Raw genomic sequence first — 25,401 nt, forward strand, 5'->3', positions numbered from 1 at the left:
CACGGTGACCGCTTCACGGCATCACTTTGCAACAGAAGACACCAAATAACCCACAGTCAGAGTTAACACCGCTTCTAGGCTGTTCCTGCACATAGGTTAAGAATCGGATTGGGACACCAAAGTTTTTCCGTAAGGACCATGTTTAATGATTAGGCAGCACCACACTTTTAAGCGTGTTTAGAACCACCTCAGTGGAGACCAGCACGCCTCTTGAAGTACATGCTCAAGAGGCCTTCCCACTCCGATACCGCTAAATGGGCACCTGACTTGGAACCAAAGCATCTGTGAGACGTACGGCAAGCCTCACGAAGCCTAAGAAAGAGCTTGTAACCGTGAAGTCTCCCCCAGCCCTGCTCCCAGAGGACACGTGCTGAAGATGCCCACTGCCCAGTGTTGGAGCCCGCTGGAGGCGAGGAGCTCCCTGCTGCACTCAGAAGCAAACAAGGCGATGCACCAAGCTTGCTGCCCTACCTTCAGGCATGGATTCGAGCTGGTCAGCACTCTACACCTCCCTCTTGCAGGAAGGGTAAGAGAGGGCCCAGCACCTCCTGCCAGCCACTGCTGGCCCTGCCCATGGCCCCGCAGCACCGCCGGGCTCGCCACCGGGCACGCCGCCAACCAGCATGGCCCTGCTCTTCTTCACCTCATCTCAGTTAAAACAGGAAGGTTTGGTAAGGCAAGAAGCCAAACACCTCGTTTTTGGGACCACGTTTACAGACCGAACTGACAGGCCTCTGCTGAGTACCTTCAGAGGTGGGCAGCAGCGGTCTCTGCATGTGGGCAAGGCCCGACTCCATTGTACGCATCCTGCTGGTCCCTTTTTGGAAGAGGAAAGATGGTTTGTCTTTTCTAACACATCAAAAAGCAAGAGGTAAGATAAGCCCTACTAATTCTCAAGCCTCGTTTGGCGTTATTGTGTCCATTCCACCAGTTACAATCAGCATTTCTATGGTTTAAATGCAAATATTGTGGCTACAGACTATCACGCATATTTTGATGGGGTAAACAATGAAAGAACATATAAGCCTCTAATTTTACACTGGCTTCAATTCCCATTTCCATCAACAATGGCGAGAAAACAGGAACAGAAACTAAACTAGTAAAAAAGAAACCCATTCTTCTCCATTTCTGACTTTAAGGATCCAAAAACTGAAAAAAAAAATCAAAATGAACCCCTATCCAGCTTTATATTTGCTCAGATATACCTGCCCTTTTTTTTTTTTAAACAAAAATGTCAAAACTTCTTCTAGATACACAGCACTAAGGTCAGCGTAGGACATGCATCTTGTAGAACAAGATGTTTTAATGATTTGCAACCAGTGAGCACCCCCCAGCATGAAAAATAGCCAAGTACGTAACGGCAAAATAATATTTTAATTGTCAGTTTTAATCTACGTTTCCTACTCAGATTTAAATCACATTTTTTTAAATCGCATCGATTTAACTCAATCAACCCTGCCCGAAGGCCATCTTTCTTGCATGCTACAAGCATACCAAGCAAGTTTTAACCAATTAGATAAATCATTAAATCTCATAACTTCCTAGCAGCGATACATCAAGCCGTACACGAGCAATAATTATTTTTAATAAGTGTTATATTGAAAACTTTGCAAAAAATAAGAAGCTAAGTAGACATTTCACCATTTTTTTTTTCAACCCAGAGCACATGATAGCCTGAAGCCCAGCCAGCTGAATCCTGCAAAAGACTTGCATGATCACTGCAAACATGCTTCTGACATTTTCTTCCCTTCCCTGTGACGATACTGGAATAATACTGACGCGCTCGCTTCTTCCAGTTCTATATGCATGCAAATGTACGTGTGCATACCCACACTGCAACCTTGAGGAGTTCTACTCAAGAGCACAGAATGAAAAAGCAGGCAGTAATGAGGGACTCACCAAGAGCAAAATCCCGAATAATGGAACTTTCTAGCACAATTAGCTTTAGAGGGACCCTAAGCAAGGTCCCAATTACTGCCGACTGCAATATGCTCTTCTGACACCGCACAGATTTTAAAAAGATTCCTACGATCGGAGGATTAAAAAGCAATTAACCGGCTGTCATATTTCCAACGCAAATCCCTATTTTCGAACACCAGGCAGAACAACATGGATCTCTCAGCGCTCAGAGATCCGCTGCGCTCGGTAAAACCGACGAGATACCTTAAAATAGCACCGCCACGGGTGGAACCTACCCTGTGGGGGCCGCGGAAAAGCACTGCAAACCCGCCAGGGCGCTGCATTATGAGAAAGCCCTGCGGATTCCAGGCGCTCTGCAGCCCGTTTCCCCCTTCCCCACCCAAACTCCGCAGCCGCCAGCCAGGGCTGCAGCAAGGAAGCGGAGGGAAAGAAAGCGATGCCTTACCTTTGACTTGGGTGTCGTACTCCGCTATGATCTCCTTATCCTTTTTGAATTTGGCTGGCGACGTCATGTTTTCTCCCCCAGAAAGGCTCGCCCGAGGAGCGGATCCAGCAGCAGGCGAGCCGCGCAGCGCCTCGCTTTTCCTCCTACCCTCTCCCCCAGGCCAAAAAAAAAAAAAAGGGGGGGGGGGGGGAGAACCCCAAAGCTCAGTCCATGGGGCGCGGGGCGTCGTGGGGGGGCAGAGGCAGGCAGCAGCGGGCACCAGGGGCGGCCGCTCGCACCGCAGCCCCCCGCAGCAGCATCCGCGCTCCCGCAGCCCCCGGGGGCTCCCCCGGCGTTAGCAGCGCGGCGGCGGAGCGGGGCTCGAGGCTCGCATGGCGGGGCCGGAGCGATCCGGGGTGGGGTTTTTTTTGTGGGGGGGGGTTCTCCTTTTTCTGCTTTTTCTCGCCTTGCGGACGCCGAGAACCAAACCCCAGCCGGGCGCAGGGGCAGGGGGAGCACGCAGCGGCCGTCGTCCTGGGGTCTGTCCGCCTGCAGGGGGGCGACAAACGGCGGCGTTAGGGACCCGCAGCCGCCCCCAAACCGTCCCGGAGCCACCCCCCAAAAAAAAAAAACCCAAAACCTGGAGCCCCCCCTGCAACGAAGAAGGGGCGGTGGGGGGCAGCAGGGGCCGTGCCCACGTCCCTAATCCCCCCCAACCCCGTGTCCCCATCCCTGTCCCCTCCATCTCTGTCCCCCCCATCCGTGTCCCCCCCCCATCCCCGACCCCATATCCCCCCGTCCCCATCCCCGTGTCCCCCCTGCCCCCAATCTTGCCCCCCACCCCCATCCCCGTCCCCCCATCCCCCAAATCCCGTCCTCCCCACCCGCCAGCCTGCAGGCAGGGGGAGGCAGGGCTCAACTTTTCCCTTTTTCCCCCCTCCCCCTTTTTTTTTCCCCCTATTTCCCCCCATTTCCCTTTTTTCCCCGTTAAGCCCGGGGGGGCTGCGGAGAACGGGAAGGGAGGAAGGCTCCGAGCTCACCGCCCCCCCCCCCCCCCCCGCGGGACACGACCCGAGAAGCGCCGCACCCGGCGGCCCCGCGTCCCGCCCGGCACGAACAATGCGGCCGGCGGGGGAAGCAAGCCCCGGGGGCTCCGGGAGGAAGGCGAACGGAGACCGGGGCTCCGCCGCGATGCCCCGAGCCCTGCCTGGGGGGCGCACGGCGGGGAGGCTGCGGCTGGGGGAGGACCGGAGGGAACAGGGGGGGCTCCACCGGGGGCCGGGAAGGGGCTCGGGGGCCGGGAGGAGCTCGCCCCGGGGCCGGTTACCTGGGCGCCGCGGAGCCGCCTCCCGCCCGCCCGGCGTCCTCCGGCCGCTGCCTCCCGGTTCCCCCCCCCTCCTCCTTCGCCCCCCCCGCCGCCGTTGTCGCCAGCCCGCCGCCCCGCCCCGCCCCTCCGTCCCCGCGCCCAATCGCCGCGCGGGGATGGGTATGAGCGACGGGAGTGGCGGCCAATGGGAAGGAGCCGCCTCCCCGCCCGCCCCGCCCCCCGGTGGGTAGCGGTGGCACCGCCCCCTCACGGGGGGGTGGGCGGGGCGTGGAGGAGCGCGGCGGCCTCCGCCCCGAGGACTGCGGAGGGGCGGGGCGAGACGCGCGGAAAGACGGCTGGACGAACCAATGGGAGCAAAGCAAGGCGTGCCTCTCCGCCAATAACCAAGCGGCGAGGGCGGTGCCACTAGACTCCTCCAACCGCGACGGGGGAGGGGGCGGGGCTTTCCCTCGGCTCCGCCAATCAGAGCAGGGGGCGGGGCGTGCGGCGCCCAACGGCCGGCCGCGGCTGGGGATTCAAACGGCGGGCACGAGCGCGGCCGTTACCGGGCCGGGCCCGGCGCCCCCCCCACCCCCTCACGCCGCCATGTCGGGGCCCGGCGGCGCCTTCGCGGAGCGCTGCGTGGCCGTGCTGTGCTGCCGCTTCTGCCGCCACGTGCTGAGCTCCCGCGGCATGCGGGCCGCGCTGCTCGCCGCCCCCGGCGCCGCCCCCGACCTGTACTCCACAGACATCCCCCCCGCAGGGTGAGTCCCCGGGGAGGCCCCGCCAGCGCTGAGGGGGGAGCCGGGAGGGGCTGGGAGGGGAAAGGACGGGGGGTGAGGAAGAGGAGGATAGAAGAAGAAGGGGAGGAGGGGGATGGGGGTGGAGGAGGGAGAGGGAGGGGGGTGGAGGAAGAAGAGGATGAGGAAGAAGGAGAGGAGGGGCAGAAAGAAGAAGAGGACGAGGAGGATGGAGGGAGAGGAAGAAGAGGATGGAAGAAGGGGAGGAAGGGGGAGGAGATGAGGAAGAGGAGGAGGGAGAGGAGGAGGGAAGAAGAAGAGGAGGAGGATGGACGGAGAGGAAGAAGAGGAGGAGGGGGACGAGGAGGGAGATGGAGGAAGAAGAGGATGAGGAATAGGGGAGGAGGGACAGAAAAAAGAAGAGGATGAGGAGGAAGAAGAGGAGGGGGTTGGAGGAAGGGGAGAGGAGGAAGAAGAAGAGGAGGGGGACGCAGGAGGAAGTGGAAGAGGAGCAGAAAGAAAAGGAAAGGGATGAGGAAGAAGAGGAGGAACCTTGGGGAAGGAGAAGGAAGAAGAGGAGGAAGATGAGAAGGAGGAGGAAGATCAGGACCCTCCTGGTCTCTGTGGAACCCGCCCAGCTCTGGTGCTGCCCCCAGGCCCCGTGCTGCCTGCTTCGTTCTCACCAGGGCATTTGAATGCCAAGGAAATGAGGTTGCAAAGCAGCATGCTGATGAGGGAGTAGGGGTTAAAGAGGAGATAAGAAATCAGAGGCTCGCTTTTAAATGTCCCAGCCTTTGAGGTGCCGGGCGGGAGGCTTAGGTGAGACCCGCCAGGAGCCAGGGCGACATCCGTAATCAGATCTGTGGCTGGTGGAGTCACAGTGAGAGCGGCAGGGCCCCAGCGTGTAGGTGTCAGTAAGTATCAAGAGAACTGGTGCTTACTGGTTTACGTTGAGGTGACTTGCGACGCGTTAACGTAACGTCTCGGGGCGCTTTCTTGTTCCCACATGAGCACGGCTGCTAACTGACAGGTAAAGGGCACTGCGTGCTCTTGAGAAAGCACAACACTAACACCAACATCCCTTCGCTGTGACTTCATGCCTGTGCTGTCAAAACCTCGCAGTTGTAATCAGGGATGTATCTAAACTTTAACATTTTTACTCTCTTCCCACCTAGTACTGTTGACTTCATCGGCAGCTGCTATTTTACTGAAATCTGCAAATGCAAGCTGAAGAACATCGCGTGTTTAAAGTGGTAAGAATGTCACCCGATGACACTAGCACCTTCTCAAGCGTGCATGCACTGCTGCAATGCTGTTCAGCCTTCTCACTGGAGGCTACTGCAGTGAGAAAGTTACGGGATGAATGAACAGATTGCATACTTTATTTCAGATTTAATGCTGCCTGATAGAAACTCAGCCCACTACTTCTGGGCCTGGCTGCCAGTCTATTTCTGTGCAAGTCCCAAGTGGAAATGTGACAACCTTGTCAGTCTGAGTATATGGGAAAGCTTGCATGCCACCTGCCTGATTAAATGTCTGCTTCAACACTGAGATAATTGTGTGAATAAGGCCACAGTAAGAAGTACTTACTCATATTCTAATTAATAGAACATCCTCTTGGCAGTTCTGCTTGTCGCTAGCAGATGGAAGATGCTGTCACTAAAGTTCTTGGAGTTCTTTTATCCACTTTACTAATGTATGATATTTAAGACTAAAAACAACTCCGGTAACGCATCTCATGTAGCGTTATTTGAGAGTATCCTTTCAGCTTAACTGAGACTTTTACCTTGTTTGGATTTAAAGGGGAGAGGGCAGGTTATGACAGGAACACAGCATTTTAAATTTTATGACAAAAGTAGAGAAATTGAAATATCTCACTGGAGTGCATGACTGAGAAGAGAGAAAAATGTCATTCAAGGTTTTGACCTAGGAGAGCAGATAAAGCTTCCATATTCTTAGTCTTAAGGATATTAGTTTTGGACTCTCTCTCAAAGATATTACTCTTAGTCTCTCCCTATTCCTGACACACTCTCCTGCACAGTGCTGCTTTACAGATGGACTGTATGTTTGTGATGGATTTGATTCCAATGGACTCACTGGCCTTCAAACTAAAGATACACCGCCATTGGTGATATAATACCATTGTTATGTAAACTAATCTGGATTGCACAATGCAGGTTACTAAATGGTTCTCTGTGCCAAAGATCTAAAGCTTAGATATTCTGTAACTCCTGACAGATGTTTTCAAAACACTTAAGATGCTTGTTTAATTACGTTCCCTTAACTTTATCAAAATAGGAGCATCACATAATGGTCTTGTACCCTGGCTATTTAATGTTAATTTCAGCTAGAAAAAACAACATCAATCTTTTCATCAGGCATTTATGTTCCTCATTATTTCACTTGTCTTTTTAGCGGTAACGTTGTTGGTTATCATGTGATTTCTCCCTGCAAACCTTGCCTGCTGTCCTGTAATAATGGCCACTTCTGGATGTTTCATAGCCAAGCAGTCTTTGGCATCAACAGACTAGACTCTTCTGGTAAGGAACACATATGTTTCCTTCTCTTCCCTGAAATCCTGAATTCCAAATCCTCTTTCTAATGAGGCATCTCAATATAGTCAAAGCATATGGAGAGCGTATAACATATGGAGGCATACGGCAAGTGTTGCTGTGTTGCTAATCTAGCAAACTACTCTGGGGGAGGTAGTTGTAGCTACTTCGTAAGTTAAAATTTCTAGTAGAAATTAATTTTCATCAGAAAACTTAACCTACCGTTCTTGTGGGTGAAAGTCAGGATTTTCTGGAGCAATATCATAACTGCTATAAACACCACAGCCACCAGCTGCTATTTATAGCGGTATGTATAGCTTTACTGTGCTATCAGGCAGCTGTCCGATGGGCACTCTTTTTGGGTGAGTCATGTTGTCACTTTGACCCTATATAACTGAGTCCCCACTAGCTCAAGCTGAAATTACAGCTCATGCTAGCTCCTTTATTCAGCTAGATCTTCTTTGGATGCCAAGTGTCTAGCATAATTTGCCTCGAGTCCTCAGGAGTGCATAGCATTCTGACAAATCACTTCACCTCCTTGCACACAAGAATAACTTGTTGTCTGAACCTTTCAGTGTCACCTGTGTTTCAGATCAATGCATTTAAAAATAAATGAGCAGTGAAGGGATTATCAATAGCTATGTGAATTAGCGATATGAATACATCAGTAGACAGGGACTTACTCTTTGAGCTATGCTGTAAACAACACTTACAAGATCACTTTGGAAGAGAAACAGGAAATCTTCATATATTTAACGTGAATGTGACTTACCAGTTTTTGCTATAAGAGTACTTACTTTTACTGAAAATAGACAGTTGAGCAACTTAAAAATAAGGTCACCATCCAAAAATATATATTTTTTTTCCTTCCTCTTCTGTCTTACCTCCTTCCCACCAGGTGCGAATGTATTGCTCTGGGGCAACTTGCCAGATTTGGAGGAAAACGCAGATGAAGATGTGTCATGCATCTCTGAGGAGGAGTATATCAGATAGCATTTATCTACAACATACTACAGTATCTTCCCTAGATACCTTCCATTGCTGTTTGTTTTGGACTCTTCTTCCTGCTGGCCCATCACAGCCTAAACAATAGAGAGAACTATGAAATCTGGAAAAGAATCCTGTAAGATGTCATCTTCTGTCACTGTAGTGTTCCTTAAACTCTTGCATCTGCCTTGTGTGTATCATTCTGACTGGAGACGTGCCTTGAACAGATCTGAATGTCAGATATTAGAGATGCAGATGGCAGGTGCACTTACTGAGGTCTAGGTCTGGTTTGTTCTTACACTTAAGTTTCAACAGTTGACATGCCGCCTTAACTGTATTTTTCTTCTTTCCTAAAACAGTATTCACGGAGCAAAGTCTTTCACATGCTGTAAGTAGAGCTTTAAAATCTTGAAAAATAGTCAGTTTTGTTGATGGATGGTGCTCTGAAGCAACATTGCTTAAGTAGTCACACAGACCATTTATTGCCCAGAGCTTTCATTCTGAGTATACAGTCACTGAACAAGTGTCTTAAAGTGTTATAGCTTTGGCTCTATTATCTTGGTCTCTTGCTTTTAGCAGCTTCTTCTCTAGGCATCTGAGGCATGTTAGGACGCTCCTGAATGTGGACTGGGGAGCTGTCTTACTGAGTCTTCCGGTCTTCATCTTTCAGTACTTTTAGGATCATGTTTCTGCAGAGATCAAGTTCCATTTTTTTTTTCCTCTCCCCTTCCCCCCAGTAAAATCAAAATACTGAAGTTTGTTAATGTCTAGTGTAACTTTGGGACAATTAACTACTAGAGTAGTTAGGATCAGCAATAAAATCCATCCAGATTTGTGTGTTATTTTTTTTTACCTTATAGGATAGGCATTCTTCTAAAACAGAATTTACTCATCTGATTTGTCTTTTTCTAGAATAAAAAAAAAATCAAAATATTCACTGTTTGTGCCTAGCCTTACATCCTGAAGCATAGAGACAATCTCATTCCTCTAAGAAGTAATGGATTTAAAGTTCATTACCGGAGTTGTTACAGTCATAGCATTTAATTTATGAACTAAATACTGTCCCCTTCAGCTAGTCACCTGAAGGATCATCTCTGGAGAATTCAAGTTACGGTCACATAAGAGAACTGGCAACGCTTTCAAATTTGGATTGACGTTGACTAAATCATTCTATAGCCTCTCCTGATACTTCGAAGAGGTGCAATGAAGACAGATCTGACTTGTCCTAGTATTTTTACTGCACGGTACATATTTCCTAATGGTGCTACCTCTTCTGTATTGTTTAAATGTATATTTGTGTGTATATATGTGTGCGCGCGCCTATGTATAGATATGTCTTGTTTGGATTTCCTGTATTATGTTTGCTCATTAAATAAAAGGTTTGGACTATGTACTTTTCTATGGGCTGTAATAAATATGGATGTATAATGATATCAGTTAGATAATGAAAACAATGGAACAGTATCTTGTATCAGAATTAGGTTGAATTATTAGGTTCTTCTTACTATGATTTTGTTTCCAAGACTAAAAACATCCCCTTCTCTTGGTTGAGAAGCTTGTCAGCAGCTCAGTCTTAAGGGTGTTTGGTTAGTTAACTCCTGTAATAACCAAACGTCCCACTTCTTGCCAGTTTTCTATGCTGCAGGAATTGGATCATGTAACTACAGTAGTAAGCTGGCAAGGTGATGCTAAACACAGATTTTTCCAACAGAATTCATGACCTAAAAATACATCTGATACTGTTTGGTTTTGTATAAGGAACATAATAGTTCAAAACAAAAATCCCATAATAGAGTTCTTTGTTGCAAGCTCACGACTTTCAACATTCCAAAAACTCACCTTTTGTCAATGAGTCAATTCTGTGTCAATGGCAGAGGTGACTGGAGAGCTGTTCTCCCTCTTTACCTATAGAGTAGTAGAGGACTGTAATTTCTTCACAACAAGTCATTAATTCTCAATTTGCTCTCTATCTGTTCTTGCACATAGAACTGGAAGATCTACTGTGAACTACTTTAATTACACAGGCCTGTTTGAGCTAGTTCTTTGCAACCAGACATCAGCTTGAAATAAAAAATGAGCCAGCTCTTAAGTTTGTTCCATCCTTTTTTGGGGGATAAAGAAGTTGTGTGTATTATGTGCAAAGTAAACAAACATCATCCATTGCTCTACCTGTTATGAATGTTGCCAGACAAACCACTCATATCTAGGGCTGCTTTCTGTGTGAAATTTAAAAAAGAACTGACTAAGCAGTTTGTGGTGTAGCCACTACTCCACATTCACAGGGCCCTAATATTTTGGGTTAAGGTTCCAAGACTTACCCTGTATAGGAGAATATTTTCCAGGTTGATAGATACCTCTAATACAGAAAAGCTGACACAAAACTAGATCGGTGCTTCTAGAAACCTTCCCAAATACTTCAACCCAGCCAAAGCTTTGTTTGAAATAAACAACTCGAGTCTCTACTTTGCCAGTCTTTTGCTCTCTCTGTACTCGTTGACATTCGAGATACGTATGTTACAGCAAAGCCCTGGAATCTCATGAATCCCTTGGAAGGGTATGGTTGTGAGGTACGTGGTATAATCATGCTGAACAGTAAGGCAGATAGCTTCCAGAATGAATGGATCAGCAGGGTTCGGCTTCTTGCTGGATCCATGGTCAGTAACGCAGAAGAGCTGGGTAGCTGTTGGCCTTGCTAAGGGTTTTACAATGAAAGTTTACGTGATCTCTGCTGCGCAGCCAATGGAGTCAAAAGCAGAGCACAAAGCTGAAAAACAAGAACCCAGTCCTAAGGCCTTTCTTTTCTGCTCATTAAGGTACACACAGCAAGTAACTGTAAGAACTTGAGTGTCTCTAATCAGATCTGGTTTTATTCAGAAGAGATTAAATGCAGGCAAAGTCTCAAATTTTAAACTCAAAGTCAGAGCTACCGCAAGACCTTCAGAGTCTCCTGGCACTAACAGCTCAGTTGAAATCAGTGCAGTCAGCCTTAATGCCCCTAGCATTACCTCTGCCACAGGGCGCTCGTCTGTCACACGATGTACCAGGCCCGTGCACAGCAGCTCTGCAGCTATGAGTTCTTGTGTAATATGGCCTTGTAGGTTCAGGGTCACTGACTTGTTTGGATGAAAACATTTGAAAGTAGAACTCCAAAAGCCGCTGAGGATAAATAGCTACAGTTTGGATCATGGGGCCATTTGCAATTATGCTGCCATCGACAGCCAACCATTTTCTCTGCAAATCACAATTTGCAATTCTAGCTGGAGGGGTAGGAGAAAGTCATAGCAAGACAGTGATAAATTGATTCCCCTTCATATTAAATACGACTTACTGGAAGAAAAAGCACATTTAAATATTCTTCATTATTTCGGTGCAGATTAATGCCTAATCATAATCTTACATTTATGTAACACCATTCATCCCAAAGTGCTTTACAATGACAAACAGTTAAGAATTCCTTTACCATTGAACTGCAGCCAACTCCAGGATGCAAAGCAGCTGCCAAGTAGACAGCATGCTGCAAGGACCACGGTAAGCATCACTCTGTAATGAAATTCAGTAGGTGATCTCTATCAGTACAAACCGATATGTTGATTATTGAGGGAGGCTCAACTTGAAAGGCACTCTCTTCTTAGCCTGGAATGCAGTTCATCCACTTCAAACCCAATGACAGATGGGTCACCTCTCCTAGGACTGGGACCAAGAGGCTCAGGGTCTGAATCTGAGGAAGAGACCTACGGTAAGAGACAGAAACAACTAAGCCATCTCAGCTCCTTTCTCTGGCATACAAGAGCAGGCGCTCTCTTTTAAGTCAGTTAAAATGGCCTATTATTATAAATCACCTAATTACTTTGTCGTGAGAGGTCATTGTTACATAGTTTATTACGTTTGCAGCCTGTGTGGTTTCTGAAAGCATACCCCAAGGAACAGTGCATATCCCAAGTAAACAACCTTTGTGTACTATTATTTGGATTAAGGGAGTGTCTACAGGCTAGTATAGTATAACAGCTGTGGGTGCCTGTTGTGCAAGAACCTGTACAAGCACGGTGACTTGTAGTCTCCAAGAACGTACACTGTAAACAGAATAGCCACAGGATGGTAAGGGAACGGCACGACTGGCTCTATCAGAGGGGATCAGAGGTAAAGCCTGAACTGCGTAGATCTGAAGAGGAGCCTCCTTTGTTCTGAGACTACCACAGAGACCTGAGCTGGGCCTGTTCCTGCAGCTATGGATCAGTTCTTCCTATTCCAACGTGCATTTGCAAGTTTATGAATATATTCAGCTCTTCTAGCACGTACTCAATCATCTCATACTTCACGCAAGAAGCTGTCTCTATGCCAGCATTTCTGCAGTTCTACTGCATTATTAGGTTTCTCTCTTGCTCTATCATACAACGAGGATATACCCTATAGCCAAATACCCATCAAAAGCATACATGGAAAACGGGTTATTCCAAACCTCTGTGGATTCAGAATTCATGGAACTAAGAGAAGTGCTCTCGAATTATGCAGTATGCAAGAATGACAAGAGAGAAAAGCAGGATGCCTGCCTCAAACGTCTCCTGTGAAATTAATTCCAAGTTGCTGATGCACCACCCAAAATTTCTTCTCATCAGAAAATATCAACCGTGCTATGCTTTGAAAAAGCATCAGCATTTTCCGAGCAGCTATTAGCCAGGGGGACATTTTAGCTGCTTTGCTGTCTGCAGTGTTTCTTGTCATCTTGCATGCGTGACACAAGCTTAACAAAGTGAGTCTGCACTCTATTGATTTCTCATTAGAAAGCATGCCTCACATTTTGGACACCAGTGAGGGGAAAAAATAACAGGGAACAAAGCCGGTCAAATATAAGCCAAACAAAATCTCTGGTGCTTCACTTCTTATGTCATCTGAATGCTGACAGCTTGATGTCTCTGGGTAATGCCACACAAGGGAAATTAGCACCATAGCACTCTTATGCACTGCCATCTGCATGTCAACGTATGTAGAAATTTGTGCAAGCCGTTATAAAGCAAGATTGATAAAACAGGCTTGATCTTTTGCATTTCTCTGACTACGCTTATTTCCTGGAGAAAAGTGCTAATTAAAAATAACCCAGTATCGCCCCAACGTAACTGCAGCCACACTAGGATTCTTCCCTGCTGTGCTACAGCAGAAGCTTATTAGTTCATCCCACTCCAGCATATGGCCTGGTTTGGGATAGGAAATTTCCACTAACAGAGGAGACAATGCCAGAAATACAGGTGTTCGGGGACTGTCTTCCTAAGTAATTTAGGAACGTAAAACCAAAAGGGAAACAGGTCTTGTGTCTACTGGGCACATCTGACAGTTCTATATACAAGGCAAACTAAAGAGAATTTAAAATAAACTAATAAAGTCATGTGATTTTGCCTCTTCTTATCTATGTCACGCTCCAGCAACAGACTGCCCAGATAAGCAAAGGGGTTTGGGGACCAAAGGACGTTGAAAAAAATGGGAATACGAAGCTCACACACAATTTGTCTGCACCTTTTGGAGCTTTTCCCAGTAGCTGCTCCTTTATCAAAACATTATTTGTCTCGGTTTTAAAAAATACAAATATCCATTTAGCTCTGAGACTGACCGAGCTTCAGCAAGAATGAGTCCGGCCTGTTGTTTACGTGAAGCTCACGGAACACGCCCCGACAGCTTTTTCAACAGACACCGACAATGGAAGAGGCCCAAGGTGGCGTGCAGTCAGTGCTCCAGCACCAAGCAAGCTGCGTCGAGTTTGAAGAGTGCCAATCTTCAGCGTGAACATGACAAGAGGCCTTAGGCCTAAATTAAAGCACAGCGTGTGAAGCTAGAAAGCCCAAAACATGTGAAGACCAGCATAGATAGGCTCTGTGCCCAAAACGGGACTAAGAGTGCACCTTCAAAGGCTACGTAAGCAAAACTGTGTGTCACACTGCTAGATACAAAATCTAGGTCCTTACACATTTTTAAATGACTTCGAAGCCACTTCCTTTGACTGATACACTTAATCTCTTGCTTCATCACTGCATAAGTGGAAATAGAGAAAGAAGTAGATAGTTTTAGGCCACCAGAATACCAAATAGTTTCCTCACAAAGTGGCCAATGAAGCCTACACCAGCAGAGAATTATTTGGTTAAAAAGACAGATGGAATAATACAGGGTCACATTTGAGGGATGATTGTGAAAGCTATTACAGATTCACCCCAGCATTCACTCAGATATTAATGCTGAAAATGTTTGGAAAAAATGAAGCAATCCGCTCTTGTGCAAGGGTCCATCACAAGACTTTCCACAATGTTGCTCTGCTCTTGTAAATTTTTATTGGAACACAGGCTGGAAGTGAATTTTACTCTGTGAAGTTTACCCCACACAAATAATTGTGTAACTTAGAAGTGAAAATCCAGATAGATACATTTTTTTCCCCTCACCTGCTACTAGGAGGCAGCATTCACAAGTGTCAGGAGGTACAAATTCAGCAGAATGCGCCCGTTTTTTAACTCCAGTCATCATGTGGAATCACAATTCAAACACTGCTTTATAAAACTGGTCCTGGCCACTATAAAAAAACCTTTCATTGTGATAACTAAGTGCCCACTGATTTGGTACAGACGTGCCAGTGACAACACATGCCTCTGAATCGCTCCTTACCTCTGGGCCACTCCGATGGAAGATTCCCAGCGAGCTGAGGGCACTTGCTGTAATCCAGCCACAAAAATCACAGGACTTAACAACAAGAAGCTTTTGGACAGTGACAGGCACTTTGATAACAACCTGCCACTCAGCCTGGATCACTCGAGCCTCCTCCAGCTCCTGCCAGGGGGTTCAAAATGTGGGCACGGATGATTTTGGCACTAATTGTAGCGTACACTGCCAGACCTGACAGGAGAAGCAGCATCACTTTCCCTTCTCGGTGCCTTGCTACTTATTTAGATCTGTCACATCTCCTCCTGTGCTATAAGGGCTAGTAAGAGCTACCAGGTGAATCCACGCCTGACATTTTCCAAAGCCCAAGGGAAAGCAGGGCAGTTATCCCCATGCTCCGTCCCTAATAAGTCTGATCTTACAGTCTCTATTCTCCTGAGCCTCCCTGCGGAGATCAAAGACAGCTATGTTTGGGTGTGTGCAAGCACATACATGCATGGAGAAGACACGTTAATTATGGTCTGAAAATTTCTCTGCTAGAAAAAGAACTCGTTCCCTCTTTGTCGTTTCCCTCACCTCTCCCCCACAGAATTTCACGCTGGCCTGATTTACTCCCTGAAACCAGCTTTGGATTGCAAATGGCCTAGGGACAAGAGACACGAACCAAGTATTTCTTGGCTGGAAGATGTGCACTTTGAAGAGCAGACACTCAGCACCAACACAGGCTCTGGTGCCACAGCACGGAGCCAGGGACTTGTTTCTTAAGCTTTACTTTCCCTGTTCGCTGAGTTGTCAGGTCAGCGGTCACTGCAAAGGGGCTGGTGGAAAGGGAGGTATTTAGGCAAAAATGACTGTTTTATTTGGTTGCTACCCTCATACACACTGCTGATGCGGTGCTTAGAGAAAAAAAAATAAAAATAAAAATGAGGAAACTGTGATCTTCATTTTGCTGACCCAGGCTGACACCGAGTACACCCTTGTCTCTTTTGCTCCCACAAGGGAGGTTGCTGTTTGCAAGATGCGGCCTCCAAAAGGGTGTAACAAAGGCAGTGGGAGGGAAAGTGTAAAGTACAGGCTCAGCCTGGTGCATCTATCTATCAGAAGCCTGCAAGGCCTGTGCACACCTTCGCAAACTGACCCCAGGTGCTGAACCAGCTGGAATGCGCTCAGGGGAAAAAGGTGTATGCGCGGAGCTGACAAGACTCACCCTTCCTCTCGCCAGAAAGGAGGGGAGGCTGGCAGCAAGTGATGGCTTGCCAACCTCAGCAAGGGAGCACATCTGGGCCACTCCAAAGGTGGGTCTGTTGCTGTGCCGGAGTAGACTGCAGGTCCCTCCAGCTCAGATAGGTCCCTCTGCCTTGGCCAGCTCGCCAGGAGACAACCGTCTTTGTTCCTGCAGTCTGGATATCCCAGTATCGTGCCAGACAGCAATCCTTTGCTTCCAAAGCTCTAGGAACAGTTTGGGGATATTTTTGTGAGCCAGACAGGAGCACCTCCGCCTCCCCCAATATCTTCCAAATTCCTTTGTAAAACAGATAATCTGATTCCCTCCTCTTCCCATTTTTAAAAATAAAACATTTTTTTCATGTTAAACAGCATGTGTTTTATGTTTGCCAAATCTTTTTTTTTTTTTTTTCCCCTGCCATTATAGTTTTGCTGGTGTAAATTGCTGCTAATCTGTTGCCCCAAAATACCCCTTTGTCAGCCCCTGCAGACACCCAACGGTACCATGATCCCTGGTGCTGATGCACACCCAAGGTGACAGTCTCCTATTGCTGAGGTCACATAGCTTAAAAATCTGCTGAAGTTACAACTGGAAAAGCATCCTGCTAAGATCACCGCAAGCACAAATTGCGCCCCACACATCAAATGTCTTCCCCAGCTGGTAAAGTCCTACGGCCAGAGCAGGACAGGTGCTCTTCCATCCAACCAACGTGGTCCCTACAGCATGAGGCTGAAGCACACAAGTAAGCAGGAGTGGGGGCGTGGGGGTGTTAGTGCTGCAAATGCATGCACGTGCACGCTCCATGGGGAGCCGGGGGTCTTCCAGCTCTGGGTCTCAGCACGATAACTGTCATCACCCATGGAATAAGAGACACTGGCATTATGCTCAACAAATTTGCATTCAGAGTGATAACGGAAAATCCAACTGAATTTATAACTTCATCCAAATCTTAAGGCCGAGAGGTTCCTCAGCAAAGCAATAAGTATTTAATTCTCTGCTAATAGAGTGAAATAGAGATAGCAGGGAAAACGCAGGAGCTCACTATCAATGGAAACAGAGAAAGGGACACTGATATTTTAAGGCATCCACCTTTGGGTTATAAGCTGCTTATCTCAGACTGCTACATATGTGGTCTCCTTGGGAACAGAGTCAGACAATAAATCAGATGTGCCAACAACATTTATCAGAAGCTCCAACTAGCCAAAAACATCAGCTCTCCTAAGAATGCCAAATCAGTTTTGCAAGATGCACGGCCAAGCCTGGAGTCACTCTTGAGGCATGCGGCAGGGGTAAGAAATGCTGCTGTTAAGCTCAAAAGAAATGTTGCTTACATTACTGTTCCTTATTGCCGAGACCTCCTGGAGCCATGAGCTGCATCAGAAGCTTCAAAGAAAGGTAAAAAGACAAAAATCAGGCTGACGTTATGTAGGCATGGCTAATGCACAGGCAGGACAATGTCTGTATATCGTGTGCCTAATCAGCCACAGAAACAACCCAATCCACTCTTCTCACAGTTTGAAGCATGCAAGAGATTATTCTTGTCTTATTCTGAAAAGAAGAAAAAAATAAAAAGGCAAAAAAAAAAACACCAATACAGAGAAAGAAAATGATAGGAATAAAAACAGCTGGAGAAAAGTCAGCAAGATAAGAGTATGAATATTCTCTAGCTGTAACTCCGCTGCCAGACACAAGCAAAAAATCCAGACATTTCATATGTGCAAAAACAAAGCAATCTCAACCAAATCGCTCTTTGAAAAATGGTGAAAATTTCCCAACCAGTTCCAAAATGCTTCGCTGCTTATGTGTAACCAAAAGAATGTCATGGCAGGCATTCCCGGGGCACAGACCTCCGTCTCATTTGCAAGGGATTTGGCCTGGGATTGACAAGTGCAAAAGAAACGGCAGCAGCTCTGCTTGGCAAGTCTTATTCATCCCGAAACCCTGACCTCCAGTGGCATCAGACATACTTCGGTGGGCACGCGGTCTGATAACTGTCCCACAGACTGGGAGCAAATGTCTCTGGCAAAAGCGTCAGGGGATCGGGGTGAAAACAATGCCAGCGTCTGCTCGGGTCACAGCTCTACCTGTGGCCACAAAAGAGGAAGAAGTGGCCACCCTTCCCCTTTAGCATTGCAAAGTGATTTGAGCAATGTAGGGCTTCTTAAAAAAGCAGCTCACACCTGGTCTGGCCACAGGCTGGCGGCTCACTGACCTCCTCCATGGTGCAGACGCGGTACCCGCTCCCCGGCTGCCGCAGCCCCTCGGGCGAGGCGTTTTGGAGCGTACCTGAGCACAAACACTGTCCTCACACACACAAAAAAAAAAGATGAGAAGGAATGGCTCGGCTACTTGAACTGCAGCACCACCAGTCTCTGACCTTGTCCGTGCAAGATGTGGTGCTAATAAGGGAGAAAATCATACTGCAGGCCGTCCCCTGATCCCGGCGCTTCCAGAGGCTGCAAAAACGATTCCCGGCAGCCGGCACCCGGCGCAGCCACGTCTGCGCGGGGAGCAGCAGGCCGCGGGGCGATTCCCACATCCCTTGTAACAGAAACCAGAGGTGCCTCCAGGGCAGCACCGGAGCTGGAAAGGCTTTTCCCTGCCTGGCAGCAGTGCGATCAGCCAGCTTCGGCCCAATTTCACATCCCCCCTGCTTCTGGCACACTTTTGGCACGCTTCCGGCACGCTTCTGGCACGCCTGGCTCCATCACGGAGACACCCACCAGTAGCACGGCACCTCCTGAACCCCCGGCCTCCAGCACCCCTGGGGCACCCCCGGGACACCCCCTGGCCCTCCCGGGGCACCCCCTGGCCCTCCCGGGGCACCCCCAGGCCCCGGGCACGGTGCCTGGCGCCCTCTGCCGGAGCGCAGCCCGCCGTGGAAAAAAAAAAATAAAAAAATAAAATTTCCAGTTAAAATCCAATTATTGGCAGTGGGGTACAGAAGGAAGGAGGCGTGCTCAGCATCTGTTTTCTCCTAGTGGAGACAACAGGAGAAAAAAAAAATAATCCATCTCTCACCTTTCTGGGGGCCGCAGCAGCCCCCGAGTGCTCCCAAGTAGCTGCCACGGCACTGCCGCACAAAACCACGCCGTGCCTGCTCGGTGGCCTCCTGGAGCCACAAAGTGCCTGATTTCCATGATCAGCTTCCAAAAAGTGCCCCGGAGCTGCAGCTGCCCGGACAGCACAGCAAAGAGCCCTTTTCCACTAGAGGACAGTGCCACACTGGAAAGGACAACCGTGGCCCTTGCGACACGCCGCCAGCGCTGCCTGCTTTCCAGAGCACCCTCTCTGAGTCACATCTGATAACGCTGGCGTGCAGGAAAGCAGGGGACAGGCGGTGAGCCTGCAGCCAGGAGCAGAGCGCTGGGAAGGACAGGGCGTCCCGTCCCGCTGCTGCGCGGCCTCGCGCTCTGCCTCTGCACAGCCACATCCAGCAGCCGCGCAGGAAGGGTTTCCTGATCTGCCAGACGTTAGCTGCGTCACGCTCCTCGTCTGTTGGGTTTTCTTGCTCTGCCACCTTCCGCGCTGCGTTATGCTGGGAAAGAGATTTTGGCTTGAAATCTTTGCTCATCCCACTGACGGCTGAATGGCACTAGATCAGTTTCCATCCACTTTACTTTCATTCGCTTGCCCCGTGAAGGCAGCCAAGCCCTGGATAGAAGGTTGCTGTAACGACTGCTTTCAAGCGGGTGTTTTTCTGCCGTTAACCATTGCTTTTACTATGAGGATGAAGCAGAGATATGGACTGATTGGGCAAGCATGCTTCCATGGCACTTCTGCACGAAACACGGATCCAATATCTGACAATGCCAGGATGGAGGGGAGAGCAGAGCTTTCAAGAAAATCAGCAGTCTGGTTTAGGCAGGCAGTCTAATTCACGATCTGCATCTTTCCCTTTCTTCTTCTGATGTCTTTCTCCATTAGCAAAGTAAGAAATGAGGGAATGAATAAAGTCAGTAGAGTCTCAGAAATGGTTCATTTAATGCCTTTGCTGACGTTTTCCTCTGGTTAGTCTTTAATTTGACTTTACAAACCTTTTTTTTGCAGCTGTGTTTTGTCTTTTGGTGAAGGGCAGATTTTCCGTAGCCACAACCAGCTTCAAATCCCGTAACTGCCATTACCACTGGCCAAACCAAGGTCGTCCCAGGAGATTATGATCACTGGGACTTGGCTGCCCATTGGCAACCCCTTTCTCGGGGAACCTGTGCTGAAGTTCAGTGCATACTTCCTGCTCTGTTTTCCCTCAGAAGCATTATCAAGTGACTAGTGGGTAATGGAGTGCCTTTTAAATCCAATTAAATACTTCCTCACCCACTCGAGACTGCTGAAACAAAAGAAAACAGCTACTGAGGTGTCATCCGGAGGGAAGGCCTTTAGCAGCGGTAGAGATGGGCGTCAGGATTTAAGAACATCCAAGAAACGCTATTCACAACAAGCAGGATTGTGGAGCTCATTCACTTTGTTTTCCCCCATTAACAACCAGTCTGCCTGAAGTGAAGCAAAGCTAAACAAATGAGGTGAGGAATGAGATTTTCAGAGGAGGCAGAGTTGGGTTCTGATCATTAACACTTTTGTAGCTTTTAAACATTTCCCAGTGCTGTCGCTGGGTTTCTCTCTGCGGTGACAAACACTGCCACCACCTTGTCTTTAAGCTGAAGTCCAAGACAAAACAACAATAAAATCCTACGTTTAATCTAACACGGCCTCCCAGAAGTATACACTTTGTTGGAACTTATTAACCAGCTCCCAGCTTGTTCCCCGCATAATCAGTTTGTACTTCAAAGTCTCCTCTGGCAGACAGAGCTAAATGATGGTGTTAAATTCACTCATGTATAAAATTAATTAGTTTTGGGGCAGGACAGTGGATATTGGTCGTCAGAAGTCGAGATATTAGCTGAATGGGGTTGCCCAGGGCTCTGGGGACCTTTGTAACTTCCCAAGCAATACCTCGCTCCCTTGCACCCTGAGCGAGGTCTTTCAAGTGGGGCGGATGAGAAGAGCCCTGGTGGCTCCCTGCAGCGCATTGTTCAGCGGCATGAGAATTATCCCTGAGCAGAGCAAAAGGCTGCTCGGTGCTCGCAGAGCGCCTGCTCCCACACTTACACAGAAATACACACTTGCAAGACCAAGACGTAGTCCAGTTACTGGTTATTGCCACAGAAGTCACCCAGCATTATAAATCCCCTCCCAAACTGCTGCACCGCTCTCTGTCCGGGGCAGCCGAGGCACCCAGCGGGATGCCTGAGGCCAGGTTCCCCACGAGGCTCTTAGCCAAGTGTGGGGTCAGGTGAGGCAGAGACCCCAGGCTGGCCGCAGTGAGGAGCTGGGTGTTTTGTTACACACAAATCACTAGAGAGAGAAAAAAATGTCTGGCTAATCCCTCGCTCAGGCAGTAGGCGCAGGTCACATCAGGGAGCAGTACCTTTCCCTCTGTATCTCAGTTTATTTCTAGAATAAAGCTTTCCCAATTACCTTTAGGACTTAGAATTTCATTTAACTGTTTTTAAGTCTCACCATCGAACCTCCCAGTCCAAGGGACCCTGGACCCACAAAGCATCAGGGCAGGCTCAAGTCCCCCTGCCTTGTTTGGCTCAACACAAGGGGCTTAGCAGCGATTTTCACATTTCACCTGAATCCAACAGTTAGCTGTAAATCCACCACCCCTCCCTGAGGCTGTGCTTGCTCTCCCATCTGCGAGACAGGCGAGATGCTTTGCTAAGCCTCGGGGTGGGACCTGATGAATTGAGATGAATGATACGCAAGGAAAGCCAACAGTTCTCTGGGTTATGGGCCTAGATTGTGCCAGCCCCATACTCCTGCCACAATCAACAGAGAGCTCTCTTTGGTGCTCAACAGCAAGGCAAAAGGTCCTTAGATATAGCCAGGTTAAGACTATCTACTAAAAGTAAGCAAATGCAGGGCTTTGGAAGGCCCTGGGCACAACCATGCACACAAACCCCTGTCTGATTTGGAAACACCAGGACCATGATCAGAGCACGCTACCTCTCGGTTTTGTTTTGTCAAACAAAACCCTGTAAAACCTCGGGCAACCGAAGTATGAGAAATGAAACATCTGTCCTTCCCACCTTCATCCCGTCCTTTGATTCCCCACATTCACACACGTCTGCAGGTGATGGGGAAAGCTCCGGTGTGTGAGCTCCCCTGAAGAGGGAACAGAACAGACACAACTTTGGTTGCTGCTACAGCAATATCCATATTCTCGTGCCCATACAGAAGCCTTAAAGAAAGATCGCCCCTTGATGCTTGACCTGCATGTTAATTTGGTGCATTCTCTAGACAACAGCAGCTCAGTGAGACAGGGAGATAACGCAGAGGCCAATGAAGAAATCCATCGATTTCAGTCTGCGGTTTCCCCACCAGCAGGCTCTCACTACAGGCTGTGATCTGCTTGCATGATGAAGTGATAATCCATTACAGCCAAGAATACTGGTCCGCAGATCATTTGAATTATAAGTGATAAAACTACGCATTTGGCAGGTTCCAGAATGTCATTATTGTGAAACATGGGGCAACATTTCCCATTTACAGCAGCGCTAAGTACATCCTCATGGCCTTTCAAATCTGTTGTGCAAATGCATATGAAAATAGCTTTTAGGAGATGCCTTGGCAATTAGCACTGTACATACAGGAAAGAGTCAGCGACAAAGAGATTGCCTGGTAATGCTAAATGGTGTTCTTCAGAGGCACGCAGACCAGACTGCTGCAGACTAATCCAACCTTCAGCTGAAATATTCCCTTGAATCTGGGATCTGCCTGAAAAATACGAGTTCTGCTGCTTACAGGGCTTTTAGCTCAGCGTGCCACTATCAGGCACTTAGGGACACCAGGTCACGGGCTTCCTAGAATCACTTTCTGAGGAGGGGGCACAATCATTTCTTATCCACATTGCTCGAGTACCTTGTTTCACTTTACAGTGATTGCCCAGTAAGTTGTTTTTATAAGGGCTCTGGGTTGTTGGCTTTACCATCAAAGCCACAAACCGTTCTACAACTGCTGCCTCTCCGGAGGAGTCCTGCACTACAAAAAGATCTTCAGAAATAGATGGACAAATTTCCTACTTTGTAGACTGAAAATATCAATTTCTGCCTGTTCTTCACAAGAGCTGAAAAGGAATCAGAGGTTGAAATTGAGGTTGTTTTTTTTTTTATTATTAAATAAAAATAGAGAGATGCAGAAGAGTATTCAAGTGTTTACCATGGATCCCTGGGACCTGAAGCCTGGTTCCCCACTGATTTGGGTAATGGCCTGAACACTGGGGTGCACACCCGAGTCAGGTCACAAACATACCCAGCTACAATGCCACCATTATGGTCACAACCCTAAATTCTCACGGCAACGACTGCCCCCTCAGCATCCCAGATACCAGCAAATGGTATCCATGGGGTCTTCAGATCCACTATGGCTTGGACAGCAGGACCGCAGGGCTCAGCACCCTGTGCTGCAGCTGCTGCTCCGTGCAGAATGTGCCCCGCAGCGCCTGCCCAGCCCGCAGCACACGCCAGCACCGAGCCATGGTCCACCAGGCAGCTTCCTGAGCACCTTGGTGGAGCTGTGATCGCTGCAGGATGTGACCCTGAATGCAGGACACAGGGGGACAAGGCAGCCTTGCCTGCCGGGTCCCGAGGCTGCTGCTGGTACCAGCCCTCGGCTGCCCGCCGTGACCCCAGCCGTCTCGCAGGCAGGCGGTACGTTCTGTGCAGCCGCTGTACTTTGTCACCTTCTCCTCGCACACCTCACATTGGGAGAGGATTAAGCAGCATTAACTGCCTGCCCGAGGCTCTCGTCCTGCTGCTCTGCCTGCCGGGGGACCGAGAGCAGGGAGCGGTCCAGGATTAGCTGCTCTTGTCCTAGCCAAAGGACAAGGAGGTGCTGGCTGCGTGCTAGCAAAGGGAAGGACTCCCCACGCTTGTGCAAGCCCTCGTTAGCTGCTGCCCGCTTCTAAATGAGACGTGGCAATGGTGCCAGCAGCCCCCAGCCTCGGGCAGATGGGACCAGCTGGAGGAAGGACCCCCCAGCGGGGAGTCACAGCTCCCAAACCCACGGTGGATGTCAGGCCAAAGCTGAATCCCCCTGTTCATGGCAGGAAAGGCTGCTCCCCTGGGCCCCAGAGCTCTGTGTCTGCTTTGCTGTGCTTTTGTGTGCCTTCACGCCTGGGTCTCCGGCCCAGCAGGTCCTGGGACAGTGGGGACACCCAAAGCACGATAACAAAACGCAGATGCTCGAGAACCCAGACCTGCAGCAAGAAGCTGCCAAACAAAGCCATCGCTCCCATGCTGTACCTCCATCAACACTGCGAGCATCCTCTGCCCACAGCCGTTTAATTAGGAGAACCAGACAGTATATTTAGAGCACAGCTTTCTGCTTCATTTGCAGGAACTGTAGTGCGGGGAGGAGGCAGACCATTAGGGCTATGTTTCCTAGGAGATTTTCACACACTAAGATGGGAGAGAGAGGGAGGAAAAAAAAGAAGACAAAAAAAAAGACATTTCATGCAGACTGAAAGTAGAAATTCCACTGGCACTTCTGATCTTTTAAGCACGCTGAGCAAAACTACGAGTGCAACTACAGCAGTGCACTTTAATTGGGCTTATTTTGTCCTGTTCTCCGTGTCACATACACAAAAAGACAGCAAGGAAAGGAGAGCACGCTGCTCAAACAGCTGAAGAGATGCAGCACGCCCAGCAGCAGTTCTAGTGGCCCAGTCCTCATGGTGAGCTTCTCTCTCAGCACCCTGAAGTCCCATACCTGGGCAGTCCGAGAGCATTTGGGTAATATTGTGAAGCGAGTGCAGGTAAGTACACCATTAAATTGTCCATTTAATTTAATGGGCAATTAAAATTGCCCATTTTAATTGAATGAAATAAGCTGACCTCAGGCCTGGTCACTTTAACAAGAAGTGGTCTCACAGGGGTAGCTGCATAATCCCAAACAAATTTCCCCAATGTGTTGGCATAACCTGGGCCTGACTGTCAAATAGGGAAGAACAACCTTTAATCACGGAGCCTTGAACTTTGCTTTGGCAGGGGGAGCGCAGATCACTGCAGACATCCTTCCTATTATTCATCATCTTCTAATATATTGTCCTGAAACAGAAACAGCTGCTCCTCTCCTTTCATCATCCTGATTGATGCCTCTCTTACCTGGAAGGCAATGGGTTCGGAATAACTGCAGTACTTTCATCAGGCAAGAAGGGGAACAAGTAGACAAAGCAGATCAGAGGTCATGGAAAGGTCCTTGGTCACTTCTCCTTTCATTGAATTAAGCACATCTTAAAGCCTCTGCTCTTCTTTGTCTGTGAGAGGCGAGGGAGGAGGACGAGAGGAGCCGTTCCCCTCCCACGCCGGAGCACAGGCTGCCTCCTGCACCCCCTTGCAGCCCCGATTTCAGCCCTGCCACGAGCTGCCTGCAGGACCCACGCGGACTCATCCCCACGCAGCCAGATCAGGGCTGGAGCCCGGCGTTATCCGTGCCACTGGTGCAAATTGCCTACCACGGTTTCTGTTTAAAATAACACCTCATCTTTACAGGCTGTGGGGTCTGAAAATCACATGCACAGATCAGACCTCCACTGATAAAGCAAAATTCAGGAC

The 25,401-nt window shown here is 48.7% G+C and overlaps 3 protein-coding genes across 7 annotated transcripts in view; 1 reads left to right on the forward strand and 2 right to left on the reverse strand.

The window, feature by feature from the left end:
- Positions 1-3,823, reverse strand: part of SRGAP2 (SLIT-ROBO Rho GTPase activating protein 2) — a 106,385-nt gene extending 102,562 nt beyond the window's left edge. For 4 of the 5 annotated variants that reach the window (XR_013942394.1, XM_080569221.1, XM_080569219.1 and 1 more), the window contains exons 1-2: positions 3,672-3,823; positions 2,366-2,893 (exon numbers count right to left, since the gene is read on the reverse strand). Coding sequence is in view for 4 of the 5 variants with exons in the window: in XM_080569221.1 (XP_080425347.1) it covers positions 2,366-2,432 (67 nt within the window). In the remaining variant the exon portion in view is untranslated. Of the gene's footprint in view, positions 1-2,365; positions 2,894-3,431; positions 3,651-3,671 lie in introns of those variants that run through there. The other variant, XM_080569220.1, reaches the window with a different exon arrangement.
- Positions 3,824-3,978: 155 nt separating this feature from the next.
- On the forward strand, positions 3,979-9,630 carry FAM72A (family with sequence similarity 72 member A). The gene is made up of 4 exons (XM_080569235.1): positions 3,979-4,414; positions 5,566-5,643; positions 6,806-6,930; positions 7,841-9,630. The coding sequence occupies exons 1-4, from the start codon at positions 4,257-4,259 to the stop codon at positions 7,933-7,935; spliced, it is 456 nt and encodes a 151-aa protein (XP_080425361.1). The 5' UTR covers positions 3,979-4,256; the 3' UTR covers positions 7,936-9,630.
- Positions 9,631-10,339: 709 nt separating this feature from the next.
- RHEX (regulator of hemoglobinization and erythroid cell expansion) overlaps positions 10,340-25,401 on the reverse strand; it is a 39,580-nt gene continuing 24,518 nt past the window's right edge. Inside the window, exons 7-10 of the mRNA XM_080569234.1 lie at positions 17,119-17,170; positions 15,770-16,011; positions 13,881-13,943; positions 10,340-11,660 (exon numbers count right to left, since the gene is read on the reverse strand). The gene's annotated coding sequence lies outside the window, so the exon portion shown is untranslated. The remainder of the gene's footprint in view (positions 11,661-13,880; positions 13,944-15,769; positions 16,012-17,118; positions 17,171-25,401) is intronic.

This window comes from Anser brachyrhynchus (assembly GCF_964034855.1).
Source record: "Anser brachyrhynchus genome assembly, chromosome: 27".
NCBI lineage: Eukaryota > Metazoa > Chordata > Aves > Anseriformes > Anatidae > Anser > Anser brachyrhynchus.

What these genes read in the sequence shown, in the direction of transcription:
- FAM72A (XM_080569235.1), top strand. Translation starts at nt 4,257, where the DNA reads ATGTCGGGGCCCGGCGGCGCCTTCGCGGAGCGCTGCGTGGCCGTGCTG. An exon ending in AACATCGCGTGTTTAAAGTG is followed by an intron (nt 5,644 to 6,805) that starts GTAAGAATGTCA and finishes TTGTCTTTTTAG; the next exon opens with CGGTAACGTTGTTGGTTATC. An exon ending in CAACAGACTAGACTCTTCTG is followed by an intron (nt 6,931 to 7,840) that starts GTAAGGAACACA and finishes CCTTCCCACCAG; the next exon opens with GTGCGAATGTATTGCTCTGG.